At 40.0% G+C, this 26,017-nt stretch overlaps 1 protein-coding gene across 2 annotated transcripts in view; it reads right to left on the bottom strand.

Moving 5' to 3' along the window:
- The window catches only part of LOC139917769 (disks large-associated protein 2-like), a 106,212-nt gene that overhangs the window by 16,002 nt on the left and 64,193 nt on the right, over positions 1 to 26,017 (bottom strand). The window contains exons 4-9 of one of the 2 annotated variants that reach the window (XM_078289810.1): positions 21,587 to 21,798; positions 18,954 to 18,963; positions 18,598 to 18,747; positions 16,399 to 16,618; positions 6,067 to 6,102; positions 610 to 672 (exon numbers count right to left, since the gene is read on the bottom strand). In XM_078289810.1, coding sequence (XP_078145936.1) covers positions 610 to 672; positions 6,067 to 6,102; positions 16,399 to 16,618; positions 18,598 to 18,747; positions 18,954 to 18,963; positions 21,587 to 21,798 — 691 coding nt within the window. Of the gene's footprint in view, positions 1 to 609; positions 673 to 6,066; positions 6,103 to 16,398; positions 16,619 to 18,597; positions 18,752 to 18,953; positions 18,964 to 21,586; positions 21,799 to 26,017 lie in introns of both variants that reach the window. The other variant, XM_071906956.1, reaches the window with a different exon arrangement.

The raw sequence follows: 26,017 nt of genomic DNA on the forward strand, positions 1-26,017 counted from the left end.
AGGTGAGTCACAACACCGTCAGGTCAGCAACAAAACCCAATACAACATGACAACAACATACCTCAGGCCTTCACACAAACACAAGTAGGCTAGCAGGCACGGCTGGGGAGCAACAGATTACATGTCATGGGATTATACTTGGGAAAATACTTGAAAATGTATTGGATTAGATATAAACCTGATAAGGCTGTCAGACACTGTCAGATTACAGACACAAAAATATAAATATTATTCAAACTGGACAAATTGCTGTGGGTTAGAATACATTGTTCATTAAAGCGCACAATGCAGTGGATTTTGGAGGCCAAGTGACCCATAGGTAACGGAAGGTAATCAGATTACATTAATGAGTTTGATTATTCGAGTGGATTACAGATTTCATTCCAAACTAGACTGATCAGGCATAACATTAGCTCATGTTTTTTCAGTTAGATGTGTACAAGGAGACTAAATAACCAAAGAGGAAAAAATAAAAATCTTTTGCAATCAAAAACAAAAAATGAAAATGTTTAAGTGCCTCTGCGTTAGGACCAAGAGCAAAGTGAGGCTGCACGCTCCTTGCTAAGAGAGGTGCTAGTGCGGCAGTAAGGAGAAGAGGGGGAGACAGACTGGTACCTGGAGGTGGCTGAGCTCGGTCCACACTGCAGGAAGTAGGGAGACGAAACTGGATCCCTGCAAGGAGCAAGCGACACCCGTTAGAGAGGAGCGATGGAGGTAAACAACAGACTTGTTCACACATACTGTGGAGCATCTTTCCATACCTACCATAACTCACTCCCAACACTTGCAGAACTCACACTCAAGTGACACATTACGAATATTTACAGGTACATTTCCTCTTAGCTAACCATCGGCATTAACTCTATCGGTAACAGGCAGAGACAGAGACACAGATATGCTGGATTTACAATGCTAGAATGCTTCACAGCAGTCTTTTCCCAATTACTGAATGGGCAGAGCGGGCGACCTCGCTTAGAGGAGCTGCACCCTACAACAGTTTCATTTGCAGTCATTTAAACTGAGAGCTTACTGTCACAAAGCCTAAATGCTCTTTCACCCTGTAAAGAAATAATTCTGGGGGAAATAATGATGTCTGATTGACACTCAGTATCCAGCATTAGCTGTGTTCCTATCCTCAATATGCAGACACCCTAATGGCACCGGTACACCGGGCAACTTTATGGACAACGCTCACAGGTAACATTGCCTAAGGAGTTGCCTGAGTCTTGTTGCACTGATTTCAAACAAGCTTATTTTTAACAGCAAACATTTAAATCAGTTTTTGACGTGGTTTGGTTTGGTTTCCTGTTGCTGGGAAAGTTGCCTATCTACGTTGTCCAAAAATTGCTTAATGCATTATAATACCAATAACAGCATCAGGCTGGTAGTCTGATAGAACTGGTAGAGGAGGGGAGTAGCAAGACGATGATCCATGGGACCAAACTTAAATGGGCAATACTGCCTTTAGCAGGGATAAGGATTAACGACTGGGGCAAAGCTAAGTAGGATATACAATACAGCAGTAAATAGGGTCATGAAAAATCACTGTTAGTCAAAGTTGTTAGCAAATTTGCCCATCTGCATTGCCTGAAAATGTTGCCCATGTATCATGAAAGATCAATCCATATTTCTCAGACTAGGCTCAACAGGTAGGTCAGTAAAGCACTACAACACACAACAGGAGATAACATGCAGCATCTGAATCCTTAAAGGCATACTGTACATACGCATACACAGATATAAGACAAAGAGCAAAACTCAAACAGAACTATGAAGATCAAGTCAAATAAATAAGGATGTTTTTAGGGGCTGCGTTATTAAAATGGAATTAAATGATTCTGATTCATGATTCTAAATTGCTAGGTGATTTACTTTCTTGCACATTTTTCTACAGTGAAATGAATATAATTAAAGAATTCAATTGGTCTTTGAGCTGTGGTATTTTTTCAGCAAGGCCCCAAGTGATGAAATATAATATGTATGTTAAAAGAACTGGTTATTTAAAAGTAACAGAAAATAAAAAAGACCAAAATGAAAGAGTTTGTAATTGTAAATTGTTTGAAAAGAACAGAACATTGCAATAATTTTGAGTGTAAAGCCAACAAAAAATGTCATGAGCAGACAAAGACTGAGAAGAGAGACAGAGACAGACATTAAAATCAACTATTGAATTAGCCAAACAGTAGACTACTCCACTACTGTGGGAAAATGCCACATGAATGTGAGCTTGAATTGGAACATTTTAGTTTGTGTCAAGGAGCTACAGTGGCATTTTTGTAGCGCTAAAGGCAGCAATGAGGTTAAGACAGCGGGGATACACAGAAAGTCAGACAGAGTGAGCTGAGAGGACAGACAGAGAACCCTTTAAAAAAAAAAAAAAAACAGAAAAGCAAGGCAGTCACATCAAAGCCTGGACTGCTTTTGGTGATGCAACAGTAGATATACATTGAAAATAGGTGCAGACTGAGGACCTCCTTGAGGTTTTTTAACAATCATCATTCAAATCTTAAACTGAAACGGTATAAGCCTTCCAGTTATTTCTGTAACCGAGGGGCATAAACCTGGCAATTATGGTCATGGTCACAAAACTTGGTTAACTTTTGTCATAAAGAAGAATTAGTCATTTTAAATCCCTTTTGCACTCGGCTGCATAAGATTAAGTCACACTTTACATGAAGTACTGTTTATCCCATGCTGTTACAGTGCTGTACTTGGTACATAATTAGGTAATTACAGAGTAGTTAAATTATAATTATGTCTCGTGTTCAATCTTTGCAGTATGCAGTTAAGAGACGATACACAACTGGTTACCTAGGTAGCTAAAATATAACTGTGGTACATGCATGGACTTTATGTAAAATGTGACCTAATGTCATATCATAAAGCTTTTTGGTATGGTGCAGAGAATATGTCACAGACCTTCAGCCTCTTGCTCTTTCAACAAGACCTCTCAAACCTTTGCTCCCTTGAGGACAAGACTTTATTTCAGAAAAATCGCTGCAAATGTTCTGACGGACAGCCTCTCCTCTCCGTCCGCCTCCCTCCATTTGTGCCAGAGGCCGTCCTTGCCATAGATGCGGACTCAGATTGGCAAAGAGGCTGGTGAGATACTGTTCTTACTCAAGTCAGGGTGGATTGGCTTAATGACGTGGAATGACTGACAAGCGGTGCACATGAGCATGGGGGCTGCAGATGTAACGGAGTCAGGGTGAACAGGCGTCTTCAGATTACTGCGGCAGGTTAAACAATAAATGATGATCATGCTAAATCATTAGTAGTCTACAGCCTCAAAATCTTGGCGTACAATAGTCACAATGCAACTCTTTCTCTCTGCCCTTTCTCTTCTCTCTTAACAACTTGCTCTTCTGTCTGAGCTGTCAGAGCGGTAAGGTCACAGGTGCACAGAGGCACATCAAAGCATATACCAACAAACAATCAGCTTCAAAGCATTGCAGCTATTTTACACTTTTGCATAAATACGGCCTGGACTAAATCAGATTTCTCTTAAACCAATGCAACTTAAGCATTTTCTTTTACAGCATAACACATTACAGCATCCTCAACCTGAGAGTGACTGAGGACAAATCTGAATCTGTCTAGTTCACTTTATATAAACTGGAACACTGAGGTTCTATGCAACGTTAGAGAGGGGAAGCTGACAACACAAGAGCGAAGAAGCTGCACAGTGGGAATGTACAAGATAGGAAGGCTGCCCAGTGTGCTGTAACAAATTAAGAGATTAGGACTTCATGTAAAGGTCACCAATAATAATGAATTTAAGCTATACTGTGCTTTTCTTCAACAAAAAAAAAAATTCCTTGAGGTAGATGACTAAATACTGTAGGCCTTGTGTTGTGCCAATTAAAATGCCAATTCACTGATGGATCCTGGCATTACGTAACAGGGAAGTAAGCCTCGTTTGAGCTGAACTGGCCCATAAATTCTGGCCCATAAAGTGATTTTTTCTCTTGGAAATTTTCTGGGAAAATATCAGTTCCTATTCTAAACCTGTATTTTCCTAAATAATTGATGCTCTAACCTAAACGACATCTTTTCAGGATGTGCATGTAAGACAGATATTGCCATGGGCAAAATAAATTACCGTGTTTAGCTGAAAAAGAGCATGGGCTAAGGAAAATAGATGCTTTCCTCCTACCAATGTTGCCTGATCCCACAAAATTGAAGTTTGTTATTTCTTCAGACCTAAGAGCTTGAGTATGGCACTGGTGGTTTGCAAAGATGGATAAGTGGAGGGATTGATCAATGGATGACTGAATGGATGGATGATTTGACAGAGGACAAATAGCAGGACTGGTTGAGGGTGTGTATAGCTCATTAACCCCCAGCAGATTCCACTGGAGGTGGTTAAAAAGTAAGTAGTTGTAGCCCTTTTGTCAAGAGGTGTTGGAAGTACAATAAAACAAGCATGTTGTCCATAGCCACATACATATATACATACAGTGGTGATGCCCCCATGGATGCAAGGTGGATTAACCTTTTATGTATGAAATATCACAACAAACCATTACAAATCAATGGCCTGAAAGAAACATTTCAACAAAGACCAAATACCAACAAAGACCAAATACCATCCTTTCATTGCCTTTGCTCCTATGATGTAGTAAGGGTACAGCTGAATTTACACTAAAAAGTTAAGTGTCTCAAATAAATACGCAAACAAATAAAAAGATTTAGTAACCTTCTCCGCAGCCTAGTTAACTCAAAAAACTTGCAACTAGAGCAACTTACCACGTTTTAACCATTAAATTAACTTTGCTGCTGCAATTGCAGTTGAATATAAAGTTTGCCACCCAATATAAATGTTTCAATGTGAATAGACCCTTCTCAACTGTTATTGCAGAATTACAAAGCTAATGCATGTTCAACATCCATGTAACCTAACAGCCATATATAAAACTCTATCTACCCAATAGTATATCTGACTACATAACTAGATTTTGTTGTAGATTGCAAGAAAAGTTGCTTTTCACTTTTCAACAAGTTAAAGAACAGAGGTAACATTTTCTGGGATTCACCAGCGGTGAATGTGTAACCATGTGAAAATGTAGACTATTCTATCCATCAACCTCCTTCTAAATCCTCCCTAGACTGGAGTTTAGCAGTAGCAGTATCTATCCTTCCTCTGAAACTAATGTTGGAAAGATGAGGTGAATTAAACTATCTTTACTCAAATTCAAAACTTCTGCAACAGTGAATCACTTTGCTATAGATATGGAAAGACAACAGTTATCATTTTTCAACATTGCAAACTGCATTGTTCACTGGAATATGACAACACTAATTACCTAAAAGCAGCATTGATTTGTGGTGGTTTGTAGAACAAAGCTGTTATGTTGGTCATAACCTGCCTTGCTGCATGCCAGAAGATCTAAAATAGAGACACAATACTGTGCTGATTTTATTCCCCTCTATTCATTTAAAGAAAAAAATATATACAATGGTTAAAGCAAGAGGGTGATTCAGTACTAATACCAATGAATTTGAACTGAACTATAATATTAAAACATAAGAAACAAATAAAACCAAACCAAATGAATTATCCTGTACCAATAAAATGTGGGTTTTGTTAAAGGTCACACGCACTTCTCAGGTGAAGTACGTTAAATTAACTAAGGAAAAGTTGTGCAGAAGAGATTTTAAATGGAACAATTATTCTTGTGTCTTACTCTGTGCAATTCCAGTGGATACTGTAATTAAAAATGCCAGTGTGTTAACACAAGGCCAACATATAAGATAGCAGTCAACAGGGATTTTGTTTTTGTTTGTTTGAATAGGTCAAGTAGCGTAGAAATCATTATCCAGTATCTGTGCATCAAGCTGCACAAAATTTGGGGATTTCCATTGGATTCAATGTATTCAGTGGCAAACAGATGAAGACATTTAAATGTATCTTCACATACTAAGTGAGTATGACAGCGTCTTCAACTTGGGATGTATTTTACTTTACCAAGTGGCAAATGTCAATGAGCGGGACAAAATGTATGAAAAAATGTATTAACAACATAGAAAAAAAGATATAATAAAGTGGTTCCCTACCAGACCTACCGTACACTCTACGCCCCCCAGCTAAGCTACGGGCGCCTAAAATGAAAACAAAAAAAACAAAAACAAAAACAAAAAGGGTGATAGCTTAGTACAAAAGCAATGCATATTGAGAGGATCAAAGTAAAAGACACTGTGCCTGGCCCATGCTGTGTATTCCTGTGGTTTTAAGTGTGTGAACTGCCCTCCACTATGGACAAGTGGAAACAAAAAGTGTTGCAAGAATTTGTGCTCAATATCAGCTTACATTCAGTTTCATCTTTGGATGCCATTGTAAAGCTATGACCCCCATTCTACCATTTAAATTACCATAAACATAAACATCATAAACATCTTGATCAATTGTTTTATATCAATTTATGAAAAATACATAAGGCCAATAAAAGTTGTAACTGAAAATTCACAAGAAACACCACAATAAGCAAAAAATAGAAAGAAATGAAAACAAAAATACAGTATCACATACTGGAATAATTTGTATAACAAAATCAAGCATAAGCTAACAAATGCAGGCTAAACTTCATGGTCTTTAAAAAGGATCCTTTATAATTTTGACAAAATCTGATTCACTAAACATTGCAGTCTGAGATCCCTGAAATTTGCGACATGATTGGTGCAAAACAGAGAAGCACGTTTCCTCCAACAAACTTTGAATAAATGCAGGAGGGGAACACAGGGGTAGAAAAGGATTTATATTCAAGCAGTGTTACAGGTTTCAGGTGATTTTTCAATGAGATCAGATTCCATCCAAAAACCTTGGTCTCAATAACTGGACATCATAGAGGTGGCACAGTAGTTGCATCAGATCTCTGGATGGCAACAAAATGTAAACATAAAAAACTCATGGGCTAATTGACTACATAACAACATATTGGATAGACACAATCTGAAGTTCATACACATAAGTATATATTTCATTACACAAAATATGGTTTCATGGATAAAAAAATATTTTAGATACCCTTGTTCATTTTTTCTTCAGTATTTTTGTTAAATATAAATCTTTTTGTGATAATCTTTAGATCAATCTCAGCATTTTTGCTACATCTCAACATATTTTAAGGGAATGTTAATTTCTTTGGGCTATGTGATGCAATGATAGTGAAACACTGGATTAAACTTATTTATAGTATGGGTGAGTTCCCCGGCATCGACTAATCACTAGAATTCACAATTGAACATGTTATAAGAATTTAGAGAACTTTCTACAGCACTAATAATCAGAGAATAACATTTCCAATAATATTATCACAGGCTTTGTTTACTAGTCAGTTTGAAATCGGAAAAGAAATCATGAATATATGATGTGCTTGTAATTGCTTTAAATTCTTTGATTTATGATATCAAAAAGCACACCACTGCTATGATGCTACTACTATGCAGGTTATTCAGGTACAGATATGCACTGTGTATGTCAGCTCTTTGAATGCTTTTCATTTCTTGTCGATTAAAGGATGTTTTTGTTTTTTTCATGTGATAATCTGACGGTTCGATTGCCTGAGAGAAGTGAAACCAGAACACAGGGGTTGGGTCTCTGATTACGGCCAAATAGATTCATATACTGTATGACAGAAGCAAAATTAGAAGACGTGACATCACATCCAGATATTTCCAGTGCAGCTACAATGGAGTTTGATAGCAGAACATTTGGCAGCTATCTAAACCATGAACAGTAAACGTCGTTTTGTTGTCAGTCCTTCAGAATCAATGAGCGAGAGCTTCTTTCTAGACTGAACATTTTGCACCGACGTTCAACAATCATACAGGGAGAAATCCATCTTGGAAGAGGCAGAGAGACCAATTTCTCCACTGACAGTAGCCTCAATAGACTAGAATGCAATGCAGCCACGAGATATGTTGCGTTCTGAAGGGCCGCGATCATAGACACACCCCAAAATTCACAAACTAGTTAGCTAGCTAGCTATATTTCTATGCCCACAGGCCGCTTTGATTGAAAGCAATAAGTTCACGTCCTTTTTCTGAGGGTTGTTAAAAGTCATTCTGAGGAAAACACGGGAAATCTAACTGAAGTAGAAGTAGACGAGGCAGGTGGGGGGAAAGTGGGGATGCACTGAACATCACAAATTGATGATATCAAAGAGTGTGAGAGTTTCCAAGGGTGGATTTCTCCTTTAAGTGTTAATAGTGGCAAAATTCTCCAAAATCAAATCCGCCATTCCAATTTCACTTGGGCCATATACTGCACAGGGTCAAGACCCATGAATTACTACATGAAAAAAAGCCAAACTTGTACTTTAATGTTGAATATAGTGTCATGTGTCATATTAACAAAATGCGCATGAGTAGGTTTCGATGTAATCAACATGATTAAAATTAACTTTCTGCTTTGTGCTACAGTACTATACTTTCAGGAATCTCACCCACAAACTTATAGATTATAGTATATATGCCAATAGAAAAAAATAAATAAGACAATTGTTTCTGACAAGATCATGGAAAGAAAAAGTTAGCGTTGCCTGAGGCTCATGCAAATAATTATCCACTGAAAGTTTCTGAAAAATCCACTCCATTCTGGGCGTTGATGACTTGCATGAGGGTCTAACATAAAGAGCTAACATCTACGACTGCAAATATTAAGATGACATAACAATATAACAGAGAACAAAGGACTTGCATAGAATGAATGAATGTAGTTTTGAGACATCATGATTGGCCAGTCTTCATCATGGATTCAGCACCTTTAAATTAGTTTGCACTCCCCAGACATGGGGAAGGATGCAAGTTAGGAATGCCACTGCAATCCCCTCTTAATCATTCAAAAAAGGAAAATATGAATACAAGCCTTCCCAAAGTTTTTTTTAATATATTAAAATGATTATAGGCTGATTTGTTAAATGCTCTCACAGTCATATGCCTTTCACTGAAACATGAGGATTTATGCCGACCCAGCATGTGGCTGGTCTCTACTGAGAAACTCAAAATCTTTTTGTTTTGGGTTGATAACAACCATAAATCGGTGTAGAGCTATATTATTGTTACTCTGTATTGCAAATGGTGGAGAATGGCAACAATACAGTAGAGCTCATTCATAACTTATAATTCTTTGTACCAAAAGCTGAAAGTTCGGCTGAGTTTCGGAGTTGCTGCCAAAGAACAGAATTGCCAACAAAACATGCCCTAAGATAGTCTGCCCCTGTAACACAAACATTAGATTATCAAGGCAAATGACCACTCAGCTGGGCATTTAACCTCAGGTTCAATGAGTTACTGTACCAGGTGTGTGGGGGATGGAGCTAATAACTCAGGTGAAAATGACTGTCTTTATTTTCCTCTGTGGCTTCGATTTTAATTTTGATCTTATCTCTAGTACAACCTTTGTATAAATATCATCTTTTCAAAGTGCCACTTGTTTCTCAAGTATCGTCTTTTGGTCGTGCAAAGGGGGAAGAAGATCCACTTTCCTGATAAAGTGAGAGATGTTGCCTCTCCTTTATAGAAAGTCTTTTGGAAAGGTTCACATTTCAGTCAGGGGTCTGATACATACAGGCTTCCCATGGTCCTGTGCTGCAGTGACCGTCCAGAGATAAGTGCTGTGAAACTTGGAGAAGTTTGATGTAGGCCTCAGTTCCATGGGCCTCAGTAATAACTTTGGTACGCCATGTTGGTACAATGGGACAATGGAGCAGACGAGCGGTTAAGGGGAATGCGAGTGGCTAATGACCAACTATTTTTTATGAGGAACAGACAAAACGAGCAATTGGCCCAATGTAGCAGATGATTGAGGGCTCCCACCCATTAAGGTTTGCCAGGAGCCCGGCTAAGCCATCACTAGTGAGGCGGTGTTAGTACATTCAGCGGTACTATACTGCACCTCTGGGGACATGGTCGGAGAGGTAGAGGCCCTCAGCGGCTCTGATTGTCTACGAGTATGGACCAGTGTTTCTCTCTAATCTTTCAGCAGTGATGAACCAGAGGTGTCCTGGTGGCTCAGTGGTCTAAGGCGCGTACCATGTAAGCATTATGTCCTGGGTTCGAATCCGGCCCAAGACCTTTGACGCATCTCTTCCTGCCTCTCTCAACTTTTAACTATCCAATAAAGGCAAAAAAATAACAAAAAAAAACGAATCTTAAAAAAAATGCAGTGAACCACCACAGCAAGAAAAATACCACCATGGCTTAAGAAAGCATTAAAGTAGCATTAAAGAAAAAAAACCATTAAAAATTTTGCCCAAATTTCTACTCAGTGTATGAAGAATTACAGCGTCTATGTCTAAAATTACTACTTTTATCAAAATAAAGCATCGCGATACAACCTCCACTAGAACCAAAAATGGAACTAGATGGGAAAGTCATTGAACCAAATGTTAAATTACCTCCAGCCACCACTGCTCAAACAACTATAGGGGAAACACTGGTATGAACTACTAACCTATGAGGTGCGCAAACAGCTGGGTGATGTACATGATGAAATGAATGGAGACAGACCTCTAAGGTAAACACGATGGAAAAAGTGCTGGGTTTGGTTTAGAACCACAATTACTACCGTAACCCCTCTCAGAGCTATGTCAGAACACAGTATGGTTATAATTGCAAACAGTACAAGTATTGAATATAAGTTTCTCTATATACAAAAATGGTACATTTATATACATATATAGAGTTCAAACATGAATGCAGTTTGTGCAGGAATGAATTGAAGCCAATACATTCATACTTCATGATCGTTCTGAATCCCGACTATTCTCTTATACTGTTTTCATCTCCACATGTTAGACTTTTAAGTAATTTCACAGTCCTGAACAAATGATCCATTGTAAACATTTTTAGCCAGGGACTCTGTACTGTAAGTCCACTGAGCCTTTAGACTATGTCATCCACACAGTATTCCAGAGGAATAGGCTTTCATAAACGTTTGTAGGGGTTATTGGGATTATTGGGTTTATAGGGGTTATTGGGATTGTATAGGGATTATTGATTACCATTACTTTCTGCTGTGTTAAATGATTACAGTTACCACTTTATGTTCTGTGGTTCACCAGTTCACCATTGAGAAGACTTTCTTAAAGATTACCTTAAAATTGGAAATTTTCAAAATGCCCGTTTCTAGTGGTACTGGCTACAAAATGGATGGAAGAGATAATGGTAAGGGAATGCTTTGCTTAGAATAACTAATCAGTAAACTACATACCAATATATTCATAAATAATGTATTTATCTTTTGATGCATTCATTAAAAAACTAGGGTTTATAAAGTTATTCACAGTATTTTATCAGTATACTCAGGTGCTCAAGAAATGTTTCTACATGAAGAGAAACTGGAATGAACATGAGCTTTTTAAATTCCTCATGTGCAGAGACAGGCCGACTTATGTCTCACCTTATACTGATTCTGACAGATTACTGAGCTTTGTGGCTAAATGACCCTCAGGTTTTACCATCACTATTTTCATGCTTACTTGAAGTGACTGTTTATCTGAAGGTTGGCTATTTAAGACAGGGGAGGGTAGATAATACTGCACTTGTTGGCACTTGAGGATCTTAACATCAGTCACATTCTCTTTCACATTCTTATGTCACCTCATTATGGTTTAAAAACAAAATTATTCTCTTTTATTCCATGGCTAAGCAAGACACTTGTTAAAAGATTGTTTGAACATCATCATAACCTGTTCAAGAGATGACAGACTCTGTGTCTGCATAGAGTAAAGGGACATCTAACAACAGCACTGCCCTGCCTTTCTTGATGAACTCCAGGTTTTCACCCTAGCTTCCTGGTCTGGCTCTATGTGTACAATGGGAATGATTAAAATGACATAGACAGGTATGACATGGGCCCACTGGTGTACTTCCTGCTCCACAGTTCCAGACTGGCGCTTCTGTGGCCACCTGAGTCTGACTGCTTGCGGGCCTTTTGTTTTTTGATCTCCCATGTGAAGTCCTCTATCGGACGCGGGCTGGCAGGGCTGCTTGACCCTTCCGGCGTGCTCTCGGGGGTTCCCTCTATGATCTCGATGTGGGGAGGGTCCATCAAATCCATGATGCTGAAGGGGGCCGGCTCCGGTTGGCACATTACTGACTTGTCCTCTGTATTCTGCCGAACGGGCCAACTCGAGCCCGCTTGGATTCCTACGGACACTCGGTCGTCTGTTTGTGTGGTGCTGTCGCTGCCGGGCTCGCGGCACAAAGTCCACATGTTGTAGCACTGGGTGAAGTTGAAGAAGTTGCTGTTGAAGGTCTTCAGCTCCCCGCACACATCCCTGCGCAGCTCTGCCAGCTCGTAGCGCATCGCAGAGATCTCATCCTTCCACTGCATGTTGAAGGCAGCCACCATGTTGGCAGACTCCTTGAAGGCCTGGATGGCCTGAGGGACAGGGGGCTCAGAGGTGGCTATGGGTGAGGCAGCGGGGACCCTGTACGTAGGTGGGGATGCCGGTGGGACAGAGATTGCTGTTACGGTGGAGCTAGTACTGTGCTGGCTGCGAGCAGCAGCCGTCTCTCTCTCCAGCCTCTCCAGCTCCACATAGGCAGAGGAGCTGGCACCGTCATCATCCTCTATCATGTCGTCATTTAGTAAAGAGGTGCCATCCAGAACATCATATCCCTCTGGAAGACAGATTTAAATATGCAAACAAAGGGACATTCAAAGTGAAAGGAACAGCTGGAGTGTGATTTGATTTGGATTCTGAACTAGGAAATGAACACATATCTATGGAAAACATACAGTATGTGAGTAGCGAGTCATTCCAAAGACTTAAAAGATGGGACCCAATACCTCCCTGCTTGGTACTCAGGATCCAAGAGTTGGATCAGGGGTAAGCACCCACCATGGATTGGCGTCCTGTCCAAAATGGTGTACTGTCCCTAAGCTGCTTCACCCCACAGAAACAAGAGGTAAGCTCTCACCCTATGGGCCACCTCAGCTCGAGCAATGATTACTGGTGTGAGGAAATGGTACCATCCCCTCGAATGGAAATCCACTTTTGATTCAAATTTAAATGTACTGGTGGTGGCATTCATAACAAAATGCTTTTTGGCAGCAGTGCTTATCATTAGTAAAAGCTTATATAGTTGGATATATGTTTATATGTACTTTTTATGTGTAGAAGTGTAGCTTTTTCCTAAAAATCTAGAATGGCAGGGAGGTTCAGCTCCAGTTAATGGTGAAGGATGAGAGTTAATTCCTATCAGAAACAGTACAGAATAGAAAACACACGTTACTGAAATAGGTTCTTGAGTGTCATTGAACTCACATACTACTGAATGTCATTGGACTCACATACTGTAGGCTTTTCATAGTGTTTTTACACTGCCTTCTCAATCATCTCAAGGAACATCAAGCTTCTTTCCATCTTTTCACTGCACAGCACAGTGTGGAACGGAATCAAACATAAGATATATCAATCATTTTAAAATCATAAATCCATTTTCAGAGAACCTCTCTCTCAAAACATATTTCTCAGAACGATGTTTCTCAGTGACTTTAAATTTGTGCCATTTTTGTGCAAAAGAAAAGATGTAAAGGGAATAGGAGAATCATTACCCATTGGGCCAAGAAGCAGATATGAACCCTATTGAACATATCAGGTCCATCGCCACAAGGCTGATTGGACCATGTGGAGTAACCCGGTTAGGGGGGGGCACTCCCCCCCTACAGGGCTGCACCAGGGAGAGGCTGCAATCCCACAGTCAAAGACAGCTGACAGACTCAATGCCAAGGGTTAGACTGCCACACGTGGCCTTTTACGGGAAGTCAACTTTCATGGAAGGAAAAAAAATAAAGTTCACACATGTACAGCAGACACATGCTGCTCTCACAAATGATTGGAGACAGTGGCAATGCGATAACATTCAGTGCTATTTTATGGTTGCGATATGAAAACATTACGAAAAGTTTGGGAAGTACATTTGTGTCATACATTTACACTGATATGGTGGTCTTAGCACACTTAAAATAGAGACACGGCAAACAACTCACAAAAGCCAGCAAGGCATTCATCAATATAATCAATATTCCTCCTTTCATTGGCAGAATTCATTCAAACGTAACAAGGAAAACAATAGAGCAAATCCAAGCGTCTGAGTTTTGTGAGTTGTTTGGAACCCTGTTTGCTGCTCAGTATAACATAACGGGATATTTCTACCTGCTATATTTTTTTTATTTTTACTGAGAAGGCAGTGCAAAAACACACATATACATAGATATATGTATGCGTGTCAACATTAAAATACCTGCGACAATCATCACTGACGCCTCCAGCTGTTCTTTCCCCCTGGTTATCCTTCAAGTGATGGCTGGTCAAATGGAGAGGGGTTTGCTGCTCGTCTGCCCTATGGAGCATCATGGGATCCCTTCCCCACTCAAGGGCCCGCTAGCCTCACATGGGGTTTGGTTGGTAAGCCACTTACAATCAGTTCTTAACTAATATACTAGCATATAGATATCAAGATATCAATACTTGTCCTAGCCAAGATAGGCTGGATAATTTCCTTTATTTAATTTTGAGGCCACTATTCCCTCATATCACTGCAAAGAGGACACCAAAGGTTGATACCAGAAATATTTACAATATGGCTTGCTTGGGAGGTGACAGCATATAACTAATCACCCTCCAGGGAACCCTCCTTCTGGGTCGCCATAACCTTGTCTCATATACTGTAATTGATGCATCAAGCCAATCTTCAAAATACAGCTTCATAACATATAGTATAGTCAACTGCTTTTGTTGCCCATTGAGAGCTGGCAGAATTGGAGCAGAGAGCTTATTGGGTGAATAGAGTTCAGCAGGTAAGACGGTGGGATTGGAGAACACTCCTTTATCCTCTGTACTTCTGTCACATCGAAGAAATCGTAGATGGAAACCCAATCGAGCATGAGAGGATAACAAAACAAAATTCCAGATTGAACAAGAAAACAAAGCCCACAAAATGAGTAAAAGTGCAAATGTCTCCAATATTAAATTGACAGAATCAAAAAGTGTAGAAAAACAATAAAAATCCAGGTCATAATATTTTAAAAATGCACGTAATTAAATGAAAGTGTTTCAATAGGGTTCATAGCTTTACTCTTGCAGGCAAACACCAAATGCACTTAGAGTGAGGGAGTTATTGCAATGGCTCTGTTTGCACAAAGAACCTGATATGTTGATTTTAGGGCTATATTGTGTGTACTGTGTTGCATTAAGCTTTAAAAGCCTTGCAGTATGTAGTACAAATAACATTTCAAGAGTCCATAAACTTGGACTACAAACAACATGCACTGTAATCAGAAACTCTAACATAAACTTCAAATCTATTTGAAAACGCGCTGTGCAAGTTTGTGTCCATTGTTACACAAAAATGGAAGCTCAAATTGAAATATAATCAATAATATTACATTTGCTCAATCGGAAACTTGCAATTGAAGGGAAAACTGATTAAGACCCTTCAAGGAGTGCTGTGGTAATATTTACTTGGCATTACTAAATTAGTTATTTGGACTGAGAACACTGCTCAAGCGCTATACAGTTTCATGCAACACAATACAACAATATTGTAAATAACTGAAGGCAGTACTCTTCAGGAACTATGAAAATCCCATCCCTGGACAGTTCCTTTGTGCAACCAGTGTGTGTGCATGTGTGTGTGTGTGTGCGTTCTAGTCTCTAGAGGTTGTTGACTTACCTTAAATTGGTTACATGACTGTTTGTATTTTTCTGCCTTGTGTTCTGTAATCTTATGATGTCAATTACAAGGTCAGTTACAAAGTGTTATGCTAATCTATTAGTGTAACAGAGCAGGGGGAGGAAAGGCGGGAGGCTTGTTCAGTGTATCCTCTCAACACAAATATGTCAACAACCTACCCCTCCCCTACCCCTGGCCCGTTTCCTCCTTTCACCCCCTCCCTATGTAACTCACACTCTCCTCACAACACATATAGAACACCACAGTTTCACATGCTTAGGGTAGGGCCTGGTCCTCTTTAGGCATGCCATGTAACGTGACTGTGCCGTGTTGTGATGTCGTGTACAGTGGCCGTGTGTTGCCGTTTGAGCGGCTTGAATGCGACCCTCCCACCACCCTTACCCTCGTCTCCAGCTCTGCAACACCACAAGTGACCGTCCGGAAGCTTGGCTAATGATGCGTGGATCGTGCAAAGTAACACACACAAGCAAACCCATCTAAACACTCGGGAGTATGCAGAGGCAAAAACAAACACACACGCACACACACCATAGCTTCCAAAGAAAATGACTGGAATCATTCAGCCCGGCATCTCTCAAGCTCAAGGGTACCCCACTGTACATATGTAGGTATGTCAGGTTTGTGCGCATGTATAGGATGTATGAGGATATGTAGTCTAAGCCCTCTCTCGTTTGGGGGGGGGGATTTTTTTACCTGTTGTGGATCTGAGAGTTGAAGTGACAGTGGAGGATGTCATTGAAGGCAAGCAGTCGTCATCTTGGGAATAACCAGCCTGAATTGCACGGAGGTAACTGTGGCTTCGAGTGCGGAACGAGCCAGGCAGGTCCAAGGCCTCCATGGCCTGGGATTCTACTTCACTAAAAACGGACTCGCAAACTGACTCAAACTGGCCATTGATCTCAGTCTCACTCACCTGAGAGACAAAAACAGGAATAGCAGTCCTTAATTTTTCCTCTTCCTTTCTCTTTCTCACTTTGATTCTTCCCCTTTGCACAGCAAATATGAAGGAGTGTTAGCATAAGGAAATGCCACTGTCAATTCCGACCTTAAACTGAATCAATTTCTTGACCAAATGAAAAAAATAGGCAGATAACAAAAAGACAATCAACAAAAGTATTCAATTTGTGTTATAAAGCATTCCATTTAGCACAAACCCATTGTAAGTTATCAAAGATGTATATGTTACTACATGGAAAATAGGAAAGCAGGTGTCCTTTCAACCTAGTCAGAGGCAGAAAAAGATTTAACACAGTAACAGAAGAAAAAAAAAAACACTGCAGTCTCAGTTTCCAAAATCCAAAAAAATGGTATCTGGTAGCTCTAGCAAGTCTCTTTTTGTGATAATTTGGAAATATTCTAAATTCTTCTAGCTGACACAAGATGATACATTCATTTGGTTCATATTTAGAACATGCAGTAAAATCCTCTCACTATAAAACAGAAACAGTCTATCCTAGCATATTCATGCTGTAAACTGTATAGTTTGGATATTATGACTCTATTATGTATATAGCTTAGTAGAGAAAATCAAACAATATTGATGGATGCTTTAAACATGCAAAGACAATAATGATCTGTTCAGCAGAATAGCATTAACATAATATTTTCTCATCTTTTCAACATTTTCCATACTAGTATATTACCAAGGAGAGTTGGGTCCCACAATTTATTACTAGATTAGAGATCTTATTCCAGCAATTTTGACTATCAGCGTGCTTAAAATGGGTCATAGCACCCTCAACAATAAGTAGATTGTTCAACCATTCCTATGGACAGAAATTCCTCCTTCTACTCCTACTCATAGAGGCTACATAGAGGCTTTTCAGTTGTGTCACGAATCTCCTAGCAACCACAGCTGGCGCCATCATGGAGGTCCACTAGAGAATTCGCTGTGCACAAATAATGGCTAAATATATAACAACAGGGCAAGAAATGAGAACTACCTTCAAAAGATTGTTGAGGTGTGGGTGTAGGTCAATTCAGTAATGTCATGAGCAAAAATGAATAGTCTGATAAGGTAGATTTGTTTCCAAATGTAGGTTACTGTGATACAGTAAACTGTCTTGTCTTTAGCCCTTGTCTTTAGCCCTCTACTCCAAAACACTCTGAGCTCTAGCTTGAGAAGAGTCAGCTCACTCAGTTAACCTGAATAAACAGCTGGTTTTTGGCTTTGTTAGCTAGCTAACTAGCCAGCAGGCTAATTTATCAAAGCAACTGATGTTAATGTCAACATGCAACTACTGGCCACTACTCATGCTAGCTTCAACAAGATACATTAGCTAGTGTGCAAATCAGATGTGATAACAACAGGACAGTGTTGGATAGTTACCATACCGGTGGCCAATTTCCGACATCCTTGGGCCAAATCCGGACACACAATTTATTGATATGAAATTGAAATTAGTTAGTTTCTCAAATGTGTATGATTTCACATCACTTGCATTTTGGTAGGAAACTCTTATGCTAAAAGACTGTAAACCACATCAAAGAGCGTGAGAATTGGCCACTGGTACATTAACTAACCAGATACTATGGTTAGCTAGCTAACAAATTGACATTATCTAAACACAGAATTGATCAGATGATGAAATGATCAATTCTCCGTCAAAAACAGCACAAAAATTAACCATGTCTATTGAATTCTGTTGTACTTCTAGACAATTAGCAATTAGCTGTTTTCAGCTGTTGTTGCCCCAGAGCTGTGGACCTCCAATATGGCCGCCAGAGAGTGCGTTACGTCACCTGAAAGCCCTCTATACTAAAAATAACATTACTGCTATTAGTAATAATACCAATACCCCAATTAGCTAATTCTATGTCCTGCTCCACCTGTTCTTCCTCACCCATGTCTCCAGGTGTTTCCTCTGTGCGATGCATGTGTTTGAGACTCACCTGGCTGACGCAGCTAGCCTGACTGAGGGTGCTGACGGCGCGCATGTAGCTCTGGTTGCGAGAGCGGAACGGCGGGGGGTTGAAGGTGGCTGGGTCCAGCGTGACACTAGGGTGGGGCCGCATATCTCTTGTGGTTTGCAAGTGGTAGCCCTGGCTGAACAAGGACAGGGGGTAGGGACAGACACGAATGTACAGTTCAAAAGCCACACGTAGTACATCACTGGATAATACTGTACTTAGTCTGCCTGCTAGCATTTTATCTGTCTGGGATAATTCATGGTCGAGTGTTTATATCTGAACAGAATATTAGCCGTGAATGACTTATCTCCTTGCAACACTAGCTGCCCTGTTAGGACCGACATTTGACTTTTTTTGATGGCTTGTGTCGTTACCGCCTCAGAGAAGATGGCGACTCTTCCGTCCCAAAACTACATGCGTACAGCTTGTCTTTGATGCTCCTTACTGACACAATGACAGCAAGGAGCTGCAATAATAAGACATGCTGATATTCTCCACTGGAGAGTAGAAAAAGAAAAGAGCTGATTTGTTTGTGGACAAAAGCAGGAAGTGATCAGCATCCCAGTGCGATGACAATAAAGTTCTGGTAACAAAAATAGAGAATCTGAGCGTCGAGTGGCAGTAGGGATGACGGCTACATGAGACTTCCACAGGCTCACAGACTTTGGCTCTATGTGGAAGCTGCACCGCCTGAAAGTAAACAGCCGCACGGATCTGCTAGAGCGATTTGCAACACGCAGTGGAATAACAATAGGCTGAGCAGCAATACGAAGGTGATGCAACAGCATCCTCTGGGTCACAATTACACTTAAAGGAACATACTGTAGTTTCTGTTGATTAACCAGGCTACAGACACCCGTCACCAGGGAGAGATGATTAAGCAATGTGCAACTACTATTAGTGCACTCCAAGAAGCCAATTTGTTTGAAAAATGGTTGAGAAATTGATGACCTGTAATGTTTTGACCACTCAAGTCGCCGTATTCTAATATTATATTTAAGGCCTGTAGTTTTCTGAATTATTAATCCTTACTGTTTCACTCTTTACTTCACCAGTGCAGTGACTTTTATTGGTGCAGTACATGATTTATACACTAACAATATTTATTTTCACCCTATTTATCCTCACAATGTACTGTCTGTTTTAATGCTACACACAAAATTGCTCCTCTGGGGATAAGGAATATACTGAACTGAGCTCTACTCTACTTTTAGATGCCATACTGTATCATATCATGTCATATCATGTCATATCATATCATATCATATCACTGTATAATCAAACGCTTACACATGGGGCTTCTCATTGTATACCTAAACAAAATAGTCAATCATTAATTTTCATAGTGGCGATTTATTCAACAAGAATCCAGTGACTTCCACATATCCCCTTCCATGTGTCAATGTTTTTTCCATCCGGTAAACCCAGGCGCACTGGAGCCTCCTCTCTTGAGTCTGACATTGTAGAGATGTGACAGTTTTTCTACAGACTTGTCAACAACACTGCGATAACATGAGGCACGCTGCCCGGTTAAGATGTTGGGCAAATATTGAGCTAGCAGATGATAAAGGTCACAAACACAAACCCATTTGGTACTGTGACACTCAGCAGAGCACTGTTTTACCTGATCTTATGAAGCCGCCAGGGCTCCAGTATTAAGCCAACAACACTCAAGAACAAGTCAATAATGTGGTTACAAAACAAGTCAACAAGCAAATGCAGCCCAGCTCTTAGTAACAACTTACTGTAATACAGTTGTCCATGCATGCATAAAATGATGTCAGGAACAATAACAAAAGCTGGTCCTCTTATTTTGTTGCCAAGCAACATCAGTTGGCATCACTAAATAATGCAAAATCTCTCCCAATCTCACAGGGATAGCAGAGCAAAAAGCTGCATCAGCAAACAACAGTTTTACTTAGTATAGATATTGGACAGCAGGCAGACAAAACACTCAGGTTCACTTGTCTGTGTTAGTTTGATCAGATTTAAAGTAGAACAAAAAGGCTGAAGCCATGAATTAAAATTTGAAGCAGGCTGTCAAGAAGGGAGCTATTGAAGGCAAAGTTCAGTATGTTTACAAGCCAATCCTATTGATCTCTAATCAAGCCCCCACTTAACACATTCAATGAGTTTTCACCCCAGAGCTTTTGTTTCTGAGTAACTGACACCAGGCTACAGTTAGCAGCGCAAGTGCAAGTCAGGTGGGCATGAAACATTCACTCGCATAATATACTCACATCCAGGTACTTACTTACTACTACTTACACTACTACAGCTGACATGCACTAGCATTGCTAACTATCGCTAACAGGGGGCTGATGCAGATTTGTCACAAACAAGAACTCGGGCATGAAAACCTTTTGGATGTCCTAAGAAGGGCATTTAAGGGTGATCAATGGGATAGACTTCTATTGTTTAGTAGAAACACCAGACACAGGTTACTTGAGATGATTCCATTAGAATAATGTCACAGGCTAGCTTCTTATGTATGGCATACTTTTGAGAGGGCATTCGTTATTGTGATTGTGGGTATAATGGTGACATAGCTATGTGTGTATGGATTCCATTAGATATCCATTGATTCCCTGCTTCAAATTGTATATAATCGGACAAAATGCATTTTGGTCTCATAAAACACAGTTGGAACACCTACTGGACCAATCAGATTGCTTGGCTGCAACTACACATTGTATAAGTAATGCAGAACATGTTTACCAACTAAATAGCGACAACCATTACCAATAAGATCACATAATTTTTAAGAATGCCAATTTTAGAAAAAGGCCAATTGTGTCTGTGAGAATTTATGCATCATTCCATTCTGTCGTATTTCCCCCATACCCTGTGGGTGTAGTCTGTATCTCAATCTCTGTTACCTCTCCTGGTTCCCTGATAGATAAAAACATTAACTTTGACATGTTACACAAAGCTTTTGCATAGACATAATAGGCATAGTGGCCAGGCCTACCTTTCTAAGTGGGGTCTCTGCATGGCTGATTTGAGGACGAGAGCATCAGGCCGGATGGCCTTCTGCGGGGAGGTCTTGGGGCTGGTGTCAGAGTCACCACTCTCATCATCCACCTCTCCCATAGCTTTGACATAGCTACTGCTGCGCATCCGCCGACATGGGATCTCCTCATCCTTATCGCCTGGGTATCCACTCCACTCGTCCTGAGGCACCTGTGGGAGAAAATCCACCTCGATCAAACACCTCACCTTCACAACCTTAAAGCCATTACATCTCAAGATATTACATGTGCACTTCAGGAAGTGTCTGATGATAGAAGCATGTTGAGCTATGCTGGAGGAGAGATGTAAGTGGGTTGTCCTGCTCAGAGACAAAATATCAGGCTTGTACAGCGGGTTGTGTAAGTGGCTTTATTTGCAAGTACAATGGGGCCCAATTAGCCAAACAAGTGTGAGAACTGAGTCAGACAGGCAGTAGGATGAGCTCTGGCTGAGCTTTTTCCCCAAACAGTAAATTTAGCAGATTCACATCCATCCCCAGGTCCAAGTTCCACCTCTAGCACATACCCCTCCGAGCCTGGGCTCTCTAATTAGACAAGCTCGCTGCTCAACCGTACCCATGAGAACAGTATCCAACTGTTTTCTCCTCTAACTCTTGCTCACGCTTTGCTTTCGCTTGATGTCACAGTTCCCATCTGCAGCCATTTAATAATGGCCACTTTGTATCACTCTCTTATGATAAACATTAACTTTTGTTTGGAGAGGCAAAATGACTTGGACCAAAACAACTATGGAACCTGGAAATTACAGGATTAGCCAAAGCTTTCCAATGTCTCTAATACTTCCAACCACTCATAAGCCAACACTCATAAGAAATGGTCTCCGTGGTATGAGATACATAAACCTAGATTATACAAGTTGCCTATACTACAGCCTAACTGTTATTGTGGCCAAACGATATAATAAGATGAGATGGGTGAGAATAATAAATAGTGATACATTTCTGGTATAATTCTTCAAAATAACAATAAGGTGTAACTTTCACCAATTATGGCATTTTCAGAATTGACAACACACAATCTGTTCAGCAGATGGGTATTAATTAGCACAACTAGTAGGGTCTTCAGACTGAAAAAGGCACTTTCAGCTTCTCATGAACCATCCTCCACGCCAGTGAAGAGAGTTGCTTTCCAGTTAGAAAGAAATTAATCATGGCAAACCTTTTAATTTACTGTCTCCTTAATCCTTTCAATAAAGAAACATCTCAGCTCAAAATGTCACAATTCTAATTAAAATGTGGTTTGCGTTACTCATCCCAAGTAGCAGGAAAAAATAATCAGGGTAGTTTGTTAGTATTATTAGCAAGTACCACTAATTTAGCCAGCCAATAGCAGGTTAACGCTAGTTAGCATTAGCAGTAGGAAGAGTGCTCAGGAAAAGATAAAGATAAGATGGAGAGGTTAATAATTTTAAAAACTGTTCTTAAAAAGCCGTCTGACATTCATCCAGTTAATGACTCAAAAAGAGAAACTGCTCTAGCTAAAAGTTTTGGTCAGGATGTAGTTTTAGACTCGAGGTGTTTTGGGGCCATCCATGCTGTTTTATATTGAGACAGACGACTATGTTATGTGGAGCAGCATGTTTTTATGGTCTAATTTTCATCGCACAACAACGTATATCACACTTGCTTGCTGCCATTTACACAAGCTGATTAGGTGCTTTTTTTAACTTGCATGATCATTTGTTAACCTTTTTATTTCATATGATAACTTTTTTTCTACAAATAATTGCAAGTATTCACTGTACAGTTTAACATTTCGATAATTACATTTAACCATCATCCATTTTGTACAATGCTGCCCCACTGAACCCCTGCCATCACTTGCCATGATTCAAAATGTTAGTGATAGTCTTCCATAGAAAAACTGGACATTCAAGACCTTCCTTGCCATAAATGGGACACTTGGGTGCAGTAGGGCAGAAAACACAACATATACTCACCACAGAAATATACAGAAAACATTTAAGACATGCTAAATAAACACATTAAGACACATTAAAAGAACCATGAATTTATTTACAGGGAGAGACAACTGCTAAAACAATCCATGCCTTGACGTTTCCTAGCAACAGTGTGACGATTGAAGGCAAATGATTATTTGGAAGATTGTTGTTAAGATTTAGCCAAATACTGCAATACGGTAACTACAGTCCAGAGCTGAATTCTCATTACATAGAAATGCAAAAAGGTTGAGAGAACCGGACAATTACAATCTAGTCTCTTACTGGCCATGTACACACAGTCTGTTTTTTGTATCCACAGATGAACTTATGAATGAGAGTAAACATGTATATTTCTGGTTCCCATAAGAACAGAGTGGATGAACTGTATGTAAGGCAAGGAGAGTCACTCCACTCCACAGATCCTCCAGCACTTGTAAACACCAGTGACCATAGGAACGACTTTGCTTTAAACGTCTGTTGTAAACAAAGTATGCCCACTGCAACTGCCAATAGAGGCTTCTTATTATGTTACTACTTATAATTTATGCACTTCTGAGTGGCATGCTGGTTTCCCTTGGCACCATTAAATTAATTTTGAATTGTGTCCTTGGCCCCAATGCTGATTAATGGTTTTGTCTCAGACTCTGACTGCGACAGTCGTCCTTCCACCATTTTTTGAACAAATGGAAACACGTGAGTTCTGTACAGTAAAACACTGCACAGATAGCAACCAGTTGTCTAGCTCAAACACACATACAACACACACACACTGTTTCAGTAGAAGCAAAAGAGTAGTTTGATGATTTTTTCATTCAGTTGTCAAACGTAAGGGTGGGACACAACTGACTTTTTGTGATCAATGAATGAGAATTAAAAGCCGAGTTATATATAGTTGCCCTTCATTGAAAGCAGCTCAGTCACCACTTTCAAGCACTGACTGAGTGAAGTGGTTTGTAACTGACATGTTCAACATTCAAGACTCCCAACAATCCTTTTAATCACTTGGACACATGTTCTAAATATTACTTTCTATTCCCTGAAAAGTTCACAATGAACAAACTATGCACATCATCTACAGGGAAACCACCACTGGTATCACAGCCAGAGAAACTTATACAAAGTTCTGTTACTGTAGTTTGTTGAAGGGGCACAATAATCTTAGTAAGTTATAGCAAGTATGGTGCTAGAATCGGCTTTGTTGTTTTGTATTGACACCACAAATTCTGCGTAATCCGTTGCTGCCATTGCGCAGTTGGCTTGTGTTGTCACCAACATGATCTGTCCTCCCACAACTTACATAACTCCCATCCATATTTCATTTTTTATCAGAGCCACACATCATGAACTCAGCTCTGATTTCCATTTCATGGATCTTTTAAAGAAAAAAACCCTGCAATGTAGCTTGTTGTTTTGCGTATGTCGGGTTCTGTCATTTCTATTTCACAGAGAACACAGACCGAAAAACAGAATATGGTTGTGTAAATGAAACAAAACACAGAGCAACATGTAATTCAGAAGTATTAGTGGTGTAAACAGTATAATCAGTCTTTGAGTCATTTGTAACATGAAAAATGAGCCATTTTAACACCACTGTAACTTGTAAGGGGGGCGGGGCTGTGCGTGGGAAGCGTGCTTGAGCATTTTCCACTGACTGCATTTGCAGTTGAATGTGTTTTCTGATGTCTCAAATGTTTTGGACAAACTTAAGAATTGAGGAAGAGACTAATAAGCTCAAGGGGAAAAAATGCACAATGAATTAGGATGTGAGGCCAGAAGTTGTGTGTGTGCGTGTATACATCACTGGCTGTAAGAGATCTGGGGCAGACGGCAGGATCAAATAATAAAGACAGACTAGTATAGGAAGAGGAACTCAAATGCCCTTTATGGAGGGAAGAAAAGAAGGAGGAAAGGAAAGGCTAGTATGGTAGGAATTAAAGTAATAATCCTCCATCCGCCATTTTCATGTAACACAACAGTGATTCATCCTATAGCCAGTTCATGAAAGCTTTGACATTTGCTGTTCTAAACATCCGGAGTCTGGTCTGGTAGGTCTTTCTCGGGAAAAATCCTCCGGTACACGGGAAGTGATGCGTTTTACGATGTATTTCTGACAGCGGCAACAGCGGTTTGTTTGGAATAAATAGAAGAAGAACTTTCCCTTATATTGTCTGGAAGTGAGTGAGGGAGAGTGTAGGTGAAGGCTCCGTCCCATCTGTATTCTTTAAAATAGCGGGTGGAGATAACAAGGAGCCCTGCATCCTGTGAGGGGAGCGGTCAGCTAAGTTTACTATATAGGGAGTGAGCAAATCAATGGTGCTGTCTAAGTTATAAGCAGGACTTTGAAAGAGAGACTCGGCTGATGTGATCACAATTTTGTTTGGTTTGGGTCTGGGTTGGCTGTGTGATAGACTGGCGACCTGTCCAGGGT

Source organism: Centroberyx gerrardi, chromosome 18 (genome assembly GCF_048128805.1).
Source record: "Centroberyx gerrardi isolate f3 chromosome 18, fCenGer3.hap1.cur.20231027, whole genome shotgun sequence".
Lineage (NCBI taxonomy): Eukaryota > Metazoa > Chordata > Actinopteri > Beryciformes > Berycidae > Centroberyx > Centroberyx gerrardi.